The 10,084-nt window shown below is 36.5% G+C and overlaps 1 protein-coding gene and 1 long non-coding RNA gene across 2 annotated transcripts; one reads left to right on the top strand and one right to left on the bottom strand.

Moving 5' to 3' along the window:
• The first annotated feature begins 3,895 nt into the window (after nucleotides 1-3,895).
• LOC149780240 (P2X purinoceptor 7-like) lies at nucleotides 3,896-6,797 on the top strand. Its single transcript, XM_089936357.1, has 3 exons — nucleotides 3,896-4,467; nucleotides 5,328-5,543; nucleotides 6,312-6,797. The coding sequence occupies exons 1-3, from the start codon at nucleotides 4,241-4,243 to the stop codon at nucleotides 6,466-6,468; spliced, it is 600 nt and encodes a 199-aa protein (XP_089792483.1). The 5' UTR covers nucleotides 3,896-4,240; the 3' UTR covers nucleotides 6,469-6,797.
• Nucleotides 6,798-7,259: 462 nt separating this feature from the next.
• LOC149780241 (uncharacterized) lies at nucleotides 7,260-8,113 on the bottom strand. The gene is made up of 2 exons (XR_016414887.1): nucleotides 7,747-8,113; nucleotides 7,260-7,437 (listed from the first exon to the last, which is right to left on the bottom strand). It is a non-coding gene; the product is annotated as an uncharacterized LOC149780241 (long non-coding RNA).
• Between the last annotated feature and the right edge of the window lie 1,971 nt (nucleotides 8,114-10,084).

Consider the following 10,084-nt stretch of genomic DNA (forward strand, 5'->3'; position numbering starts at 1 on the left):
ATATAAGAAAATCATCCAGAGTATGAATCATAAGATTTATGCATAATTTTTGTTGCCTATCCAGTGCAGTACTCTTCCTAAAGGTTTCGAAAATGCTACAGCTGAAACTGAAGCCCATGGCAAACATTTATCAAAAGCAAAAGATATTCGGAATACATAACTGGTATGATTCAAAAAGCGCTAGCTACTACATCTGTATTAGCCTTATAACACTTTTCCTAATTGCTTAATGGAATATGTAGCATCTTCAACCGAAGCGTACTAAACTGTTGACTTTGTTGGTGGAATAATATCATTCACAATGTGTCCCAGGGGATTTGACGAGTGGTATATAGGTCGGTAAGTGCCAGGGGTGTTTTTCTCAGTCAGGTCTAAGGGAAAATCCGCATTTTGGAAAAGGTAGAGAATGAGAAGAACCAGCTAATTTGCCATATGTCAATTACTTTGGAGTTTTGGCTTCCATAACCTCTGGTTGTGCTTCAGACGATGCCAAATTGTTACAAACGGATGTCGATATGGACCACTATGACCGAAGGCAAAGCCTAGAGTAAAACCGTTGATTAGATGGTGTGTTGAGGGAGGTCAGACTCTTGTAATCAAAATTGAATGGAAATGTGGTGCAATTGCTGTAGACAAATGTTGACATGGGTTGTCGAGTGGGACTGGTTCGGCGCTTTCAATGCCGTTTTGTGGGCGGTCTGCCTCTGATGAAACTCCATAGGCTTGCTTTGTTGTTCCAAATGAGGGAAGTAACGTTGCACGACTTTGAAAAGCTGTGTCACATTCTGTTTACCTGACATAATGAGGTGGTTCCCAAGATAATTGAACATCTGTATTGGGATTAGCAGGACAGACCAACTGTACAGTTTTGTGATAGGGAAAGTAGACTCCTATAGATTAACTCTTCTAGAATGTTTATGTTGAGATTCTGCAATCCTTTGGTAGTCTAGAAATGACTGCAGGTACAACTCGTTAAGTGTTGTGCGCCATTCAGCTTTATGAATGACGACTGTCCAGTTGACGGAACTGCTCGTCATAGTATCGCCAGTTGGAGAGAGTCCTTGCTGTTTCCATGTTTTGCGACAAGCCTGCAAATCGTACTGTTTTACTTTCTGCAAGGATTGCTACAAACTTATTCCGGCAAAGAACCATTGAATAAGGGAAAGAGGTGTTTTCTTCAAACTCGGGACTAGTTTAATTTCCGGAGAAGCCTGATTAATATCAATCTGCATCTTAAAGGTCTTCACGCTCTTATCAGGAAGGAGCATAGATAAATCAATGTAGTGGCCTTCCAAAATGTGTTGCTTGACGGTTGGCGATAGCAACTGCGATCTGAGTAGATTCACTAACAAATTTAGATTTTGACATGGCAGTGCCGACTGACTGGGAATATTTATAGGGGCACACAAAGTAGTGGTACCTATTAGTGCATCCACCATCAATGCGGACGTTGCCACTCCTACAGCCTGGTCCACCAACCTCATGATTTCGTTATTATTACGTAGATGCGGCATATGACGGATTAGCAGCTGGTTGATGCATCAGTTGCAGGGTCTGAGAATGTTGGCCAATCGGTCGTCGACGTGTGCTTTGATGGTGTCATCTCTCGTGATGTTTCTTTTCGCTTCCGCATCAAGGGATGAAGAAGAGCCAGGACCTGGAGCTGAGGAAGTTATTATGTGCCTGTTATTCATGAGTCCACCACCAGCTGTACCCCCTTTGAGTCGTTTCGTCCTTGTGGCATGATTATGTGTGCGGTATTCCTGGCCTCGACCACCATCTGTACCCCCGTGGAGGCTTTTCATTGTTGAGGCATTCTGAAAATTAATAGGAAAACAGAAAGCAGTATTTCTTTTTTGTGGAAATAGGAGGTGAAATTATTATAGGATGATGTACAAATTGCACAAGTCAAGGTAATTAACACAATAACTGCAGTCCAGTGATCAGCAATCACCTTGATATGAGGTTAAAACAAACGGGAAGACACTATGTGTGTAGTAGTTGAAGCATTCAGATTGGAGCCAGTTAACACAATTAAGAAATGAATGGCCCAATAGATTCAAGTGGAAAGAGATCAATATTAATTATAGGATGCAAAGGGAAAGAGTCAAATGATCACAATCAACTTGATAACTAGTATAGTTAAGCAGAAGGACCCACTTGACAACATGTGTTGAATAGTATGCAGTCAAACTGGAGAACTAAATAGTCATGTGATATATAACCAACTTGATAACTGGTGGAGTCATGTGGAGGGGTCCACTTGGTAACTAGTATTGCGGGAAGGCCCACATGATATCTTGAAATACATCATTCAGCAATGAATTAGTAAAGTTTGTAAGGTTCATATGATCCACGATCAACTTCATAACTGGAAGAGTCAGATGGAAGGACCCACTTGTTAACTTGTAATAATAGCACGTTGAATCGAGGTGGTTGATAAACTGGAGAATCTGAGGAATTAAGTGATCGACGATCAACTTGATAACTGGTATAGTCAAGCGGAAGGACACATTTGATAAAATGCAATAATAGGATGCAGAGTCGTGTCCATTGATACATTCGAGAATTGAAGAGTCAAGTGATCTATGATCAACTCGTTAACTGGTAGAGTTAAGTGGAAGAACCCATTTGATAATGTGTAATAATGGGTAGTCTCCCAGGATGACCCAAATGATAACTTGAAATAACAGAAAGCAGAACTGAATTTGCAGATAAGGTCAATAAATATAGTCAAGTGATCCACGCTCATCCTAATGTGATCTTAAACAAAAAAAACCTGCTGAAACTTGTCCCATGCTTATATTTATCAAGACCACCAGCATGAAAGAATGCAACACTTGGACAGAATGCATTATGGTGACTAAATAAGATGTCTAATTCGGGATATGTCTAATTCTGTTGCAACATAATATGAAAAATCCCTGCCAAATTTTACAAAAACGTGAGTACATAAAGGGGAGCATTCAACACTAGATACCAGATTTTTACATGACCATAGCAGTAGAGGTCAGCTTTTTTCAACACTACAGCCTATATTAACTCTGCATGGTTGTACTGACCGTGAAAAACTGTACTCCTCCAGTCTTTCTGCAACCGACTTTCATTGCTTGAAATTAATAATTACTCTGCTCGACTCTGTCACAATGTATTGTTTAGTCCATGAGCTAATTTGATTTCTTCATATCATCTAAATTTTTCATTTACTTCATCTTCATATATATTTGAAATCTGCAACTAAAACGGTACTTGAACATCATATTGCTTTCCGTTGCAGAAAACTGAGCTGTCTATTGACTATAGAGGGATGGAATATCTTCGTCAACTCCAAATTATGACAACCGATGTTTGTCACAGAATAGAAACTGAGTGAATAAGACAAATACAGTGTGTGAAAGATGGAAATGTATGAAATGAATTAATAAGGAAAAATATATGGTGTAAAAAATATAATGATTCTGATGCTCTTAACATACGGTTGACCCAATCACTCTGCACAAACATTCACACCTTGAAAATAAACCAGAAATATGAATTCAATATGAAAGACAGATCCAAGAAACTTCATGGACTGCAGATACCTATCAAACATTATTATACACTACAAGAGAGATTCACATAATCTCAAGTATGGACTCTGATTAAGATTCAAAGTAATCTTGTGATATTCAAATGTGTTTCAAAATAATGTCTTAAACTGTGAGAGAGATTAACATAATCTTTTGGAACACAACTAAGATTCAAAATAATCTTCTGAACACAACTAAGATTCAAAATAATCTTATGAACATAAAAATGCACCCAATTGCACCAAACGTATGCTTCTAGACCTCTTGTATAGTCGCACGATTCCTTGGGTTGGCTCACACTCTTATCGGCCGCTCGCACTCTTCATGGATCCACAACATGTACAGTAGTCATACGTGTACAGACAGCATACATCCCTTTTTTGAATTAGCTATGTCTACGTCCGTGGCTCAGACATATGTACACACATACATATGGACAGCATGCAGCCTTAAAGGAATAGGGAACGTACATGTTGGTTTTATATTATTTGATTGCCTGTAGTGCAAAATTATATTTTATCTTATTCCCGTACACCGTTCTCGGGCCCTTTAGTTACTACAAGGAAATAATTCGGTTATTCGTGCAAGTGCCTCGAGAGATAATTAGATACGTATCACGTGGCCGGTAGTGACGTCATAGGATCTATTGCTACCACCCAAACGAGCTAACTATGGAGATTGCTAGCGTGATTCAGATAATTTCTTTTCCCTTTTGCGTCATAGAAACTTGCGAGAACGACTTCCCCGACTTCTCAGTAAGCGTGGACATTTTACCGTATCAGTTTGAGCCACTTCTGAAGACTAACAACGAAGAGGGTAGTGATGACACGTCGTCATGTTCTTCGAATGATGAGGATATTTTGCCGAGTGAAGAAGGACGACTTGAGAACACACAATGGTTTGTACCGATTTATAGCATGCATTTCATATTAAAAAAATGAGCAGAACGCACGTTGCATTTCTTTAAAAGAAACTGGAACTTTGTCAACTCCTGTGTGTATAAATCTGTAAGTTTTGGTGGACCCAAATTTCGATAATCCTCCCTCGATTGCCTGAAACTTTTAAATTATACCGATAGTGCGAGTTATCAAAGTAGATGCTTGTAAAGCTGTATTCTAGTGTTTATGTCTTGCTAAATAAAACATTTTCGATATTAAGTAGCAAAGTTTTCATAATTTTTAAAGCAATGAAAGCCACATGTAGATTTTGTAAATTTATAATTGCTGCATTGTTTCAGAGCACTGATTTTAGTGGAAATAATGACGTGCTGTACACTGTAAACAGATTTTTTTTGTTGTTCATTATTTTAAACTTCAACTATATTTACTCCTTCACACAGTGAAGTATGTTTTCTTTTTCAAATAAAGAACAAAAGCCCACGCAGAATACATGACTATGATAACGAATGTCGGTGCACACCAAAGATTAACTCCTTCTGTAATCTATAAACACAAAAATCACAGGTCAAACGATATCATAAGTTGCACTGAATATTAACCTATTAAATACAATTTGACTCATAATATCACATTGACTTGATAATGCTTACTCTAAATTTTGAAAGGCAACATACAGAGAACTAATGTTGTTTTGTCAAACTTTATTTCAAGTGCAGAATCAACATGCTATTTCTAATCCACATCTTTCCTTTTCAATATTTCTAATCCGCATCTTTCCTTTTCAATGCTTACAAAATGTTGAAAGTGATTTTTAAACATTCTTGAATGGTCAAAATTATGTTGTGCTCTTTCCTTACAGGTGTGATTGTGGATATTGCCAAATGATGAACTCGGCAATTGAGTGCTTATGCTGTGAAGAGGTAGAGGTAATCGAGAAAAAGAAGGGTGACCTGACATGTATAACCCTCCATGAAAGTTTCGTTGCAAACTGCTTAAACAGACATATGCTGGAAGTATCCCTGTATGAATACCTGGAACATCATGGACCTTTGGATGATAATGAACCAACACATGAGTAATTTTTCCAATCTTATACAAATTTCTTCAAAGTTCCTGTTTAATCAGATTTTCCTACACTTGTGACAATGTTTGGGACACATTTTACAAAACAAACTATTTGCAAGATTTTCTTACTTCAAAGTGTTTTCATCTTACAACTCATGGAGGCAACATTTATTGCAGAGGGATGCATTCCATTATGATGTTCAAGCTGTGATGGTCTTGAACTTATGAAAAGAATGCAGTTTTTAAGAACAAAATGTAGCTTTCTCTTTTAAAGACTTTACCCTTTTCTCTTGTCTTTTCTTTGGAATGATATCTAAACTTTTTTTACATTATACAGCCTGGATTGTGCTCATGTGCCATTATATATATATATATATATATATATATATATATATATATATATATATATATATATATATATATATATATATGCTTGTTTTGAGAAAAGAATAGCAGGTTTGTTATAAATTCTAATAACAATCATGACAACAAATATTTTTTGCATATCAACTAGGTTTAATGAGTCTTCAAGAACACAATAAACAAACAACAAATAAATAGAACAATTTTATAATGATATGGGTCATTTCAAATGTATGATGTCTTGTATTAAATCTATATGTATTCAAAGAAGATTAATAATTTGATAAAAAAAATAAACATATCAAATGTAATTCACCTGAAGTACTGAAAGTACAATTCAGCATGATTTACCAAAGAAGAAATATCTAACTCTTGTATGAATTTACTCTTACAGGCATTCTATATTTATTTTCAGAACATACAGGCATATAGCATATCGGCATTTTGTCACATGGATTTGGCATCGACTAGGCAGACACAGTCGTAAAGTGCTTCCATCCTGTGTTGTTTCAAAAATCAGAGAAACTTTTCCCTCAGAGGAATATGTTGGCTTCAGATATGCTGCACCATAAAAATTCTAGGATTTCATAAAGCGTGATTTGTGCATCATGATGAGTTCATCTTTTGAAAATTGTTTGTATGATGCTGTGAGTGGTGGTGGATACTGAGATGCCCCTTTCATGAACATGTATGCTTCTGTGTATGTAGGCAAGTCATGCCTCAAGTCCAGCAATGCCTGCTTCAGGAGTGCAATGTAACCTTAAAGAATAAAAATGCACCAAGATATGAAATTAATAAACTTTTTTAATTTTGAACTATTATATTTTCGTAATGATAGAATAACCTGTGTCCCAACATAATGAACTTTAATAAAATTTATTCCATGAACTATAAATGTATTTAATTATTTTATTTACATTTCAGATTTTACTAGAGATTACTTTATTTCTTGTAATTACTTGCAGTGCTGGATTACACATTAAGCACACTAAGGGCATGCTTAAGGCACCAGCCCAACAAGGGCACCAGAAAAAATTCAAATTAAGTGTTGATGATGAAATTATTGAATTATATATGACCATTTCGATCTCCATGTATTTTTATTTACTTTTCTTTTTAGCTTTAAATGCTTTTTTTTTTTAGTTTCACATTTTGTAGGTGGGGGGTACCATAATATTTTCAGTGCTTACAGTGCCTTAATCCAGCACTGATTACCTGTTTACACTGGACATTACATTAATATATTAAAATTGGCTATTGTCAATCTACAACTGACATCAATCATCCCCGAGAAATTGTGACAGCAGCTTATACACTATGGCTTTGGTGTAGAAAAGGAGGATACAGCACATAACAGATATGGCACTAACATATTTAGTCAAAATCTTACCAAGGTTGGGTCTACTTTGCAGGGCTTTACAACAGCCTCCATCCCTTTCTTGCTTTTTGGATAGACAACTCTCCACCGCTCCTGGCCAGTCTTGGTCACTGCATGTGCATTGTTTGAATTTTCATTATAGTGCAGGGCAGCTAGATGTAACCTGAAGAAATAAAAGCAACAAAAAAAAAACCAATTATAATTAAATGTTCAGTGATTCTTACTATTTACTGAGCTAGTTTTACGATTAAGGTAGGCAGGTAGGGTTTTTCAATTTAGTTTTTAAACATTATATATACAATACAATGATTAATATCTAAGTGTATCAAAGTACTGGCAAAACTGGCTCGATTTCATGCAATAATTAATTTCTGCAAGTTTTTTTTATCACCATGGGGGAAAAAAGTGCTAGGAGCAGCTGATCGGAAACACACGTTCTCATTTTCACCTAAACTAATTGCATACTAGTTACCTTGCAAGCATGGATCCATAAAAGAAGTGTGTGCTCTTGGGTGCGTAGTGATTCACAACATTGTGGAACACTTCTAAGCCATAAGTTTGATGTATAGGTGATAGCTTCGGATGTCTCGGAGTATGTGAGGACTGCGAACGACTTTATCCATAAGTTTGTATGCCCTGGATCCTAATAAAGAGAAATGATTGTGTATATGAACAAGTTTATCAGTCTGCGCTTACATGTTTGGTTAAATCAAAGGCGTATTGTGATTTCAGCTCTTTAGAATAATCCCACAATATAAATAGCACTGTGTTTCCCAACCATATATATATATATATATATATATATATATATATATATATATATATATACACACACACACACACAAATCTCTGATTAGAAAAAATCGTGATAAAATTATGGCCAAATCTCATTCTTGTTTGGTTATACAGGTAGATCATGTGTGTACACAGCTAGTATCAGTAACTGGATATTGAAACAGAGCAATGTAAGCATATGTATACTTTTCTATACACATTCTAATTGTAAACATACCATCCTTCGACCACTGTCTTTCTTCCAAAATGGGACCATGTTCACATTTGCAGAAGATGGTAGAATGGTCTTCGTGCTTGTTTGTGATGTGGTTCATCAGTGATTCCCATTTGGCAACTTTAAGTTTACCATTGTCCTCACAAGAAGCTGCAACCCAGTAGGCATGGTTCACTGTAGACTTGATCCACGGTCAAACCAATTCACCATCCTTCTTTTTTGCAGCTGCCTCCAGCTTCTTGGAGATGCCTGAAAATGAAAAAGCATGCATTCAAACAAAGGCATAATTTGGCATGAGAATAGCATCCATAAGAAAATGACAATGTTTTCAATTAAATTCAATTTAATTATTACAACACATATCTATATATGTACCTTTTGCCAAGTGCCATTCATCATAATAGTGTTTCATATCTGCTCACTGCTGTCGTATATTTCTGCACGATTCTATGCCGATCTGTAACAAGGGCTTTAATGGTCAAACCATGATCATCAATAATGTGATTCAATCCTCTCTTCAGACCTTCAATCTCCATATGTGTGGACCCTTTAACTTCGTTGCTCTTAAATAGAAAGAAAATGCACAATTTGCAAAGTTGATTATTTGTTTTTAACAGCACTTTCAAGGATACAAAAGGCAGGTGGCATTGGCTAGCCTTTGCAGGTATTAAAATTTGCTGAGCAGTCTAAATATGTATCACTGACAATTTCAAAACAACAAGTCTAGTTCCCAGTAACCTAACAATTACCTGTGCTAACATTTAATTGATCTAAATGCATTATCTTGAGGTAGTTCAACTTGATAAAATTTGATACAGCTATGTTATCAAAGTACAGACTATAATACAAAAGTATAATATTCTGGTAAAACATCATCAGCCAACCCAATCAACATTTAGTGCTAGCTATACACAATTGAAATTTGGTATGCTAGTGGAATAACCAATGTTAAAAAGACCTTGACAATTGAGTATTTCTACTCAGAGTTAAATGCTGTCTTTCTGCCTCCCTCTTTCGTGTGCCAATTTAAAAGTTGTATACAATATAATAATGACATTCACATAACGCTCTAATGACAACCATATATTGTACCTGCACTAGCTGGATGTCAAGTACTTTCTTGGCCTCCAAATCCATCAAAGTATAAGCCCCATATTTGGCTGAAAACCTAGGGGAATCGCAACGAGCATCACCTCCACATTATTTGTTTTCCAGTGCGCTCTTCAATTAGGGAAGCTTGTTGTTTCTCCCATACCACTTCAACTGCAGGTACAATATAAAATGTTTGTAGCTTTGCAAATGTACGTTTACTGAAACTTTGCATATTCATTCCCTCAAATAGGAGCAAAGTTTCTGCACAGTTGATACCTGAGAAAAATATTGCTCCTGCAGTAAACATATTACTCCATGGCATTCTTCCATCACAGGGCCGACTTTTCCATTCTGAAATGTGCCCATTGACACAGATTGAATTTGTTGTGATCATTGTTCCTCGAGAAAATTTCACAAACGTCTGGGAGGGCAAACAACATGATCTACACACACTTGTCAATTCTGCCAAAGCAGACTCAGACACCAGAAACTGCTGCTGATCTTCTGGTTTTGCATCTTTATCAAGCTTATAGTTCATGTGCATATCTTCAAAGTCACTGTTACCATCACTGTCCTTGTGGGATCTAATTTAGCCTGAACTTTTACACTTCGTGTTAGTTTTTGTGGTTGGGCCTGAGGACTTGGTACGAAATCTGGTATGCTGAGTTCAGCATCATCTGCATCGACCAGAGCACATGCACTTGCGGGT

This window comes from Sinohyriopsis cumingii, chromosome 16 (assembly GCF_028554795.1).
Source record: "Sinohyriopsis cumingii isolate HCF-2022 chromosome 16, ASM2855479v2, whole genome shotgun sequence".
In the NCBI taxonomy this organism is placed as follows: Eukaryota; Metazoa; Mollusca; class Bivalvia; order Unionida; family Unionidae; genus Sinohyriopsis; species Sinohyriopsis cumingii.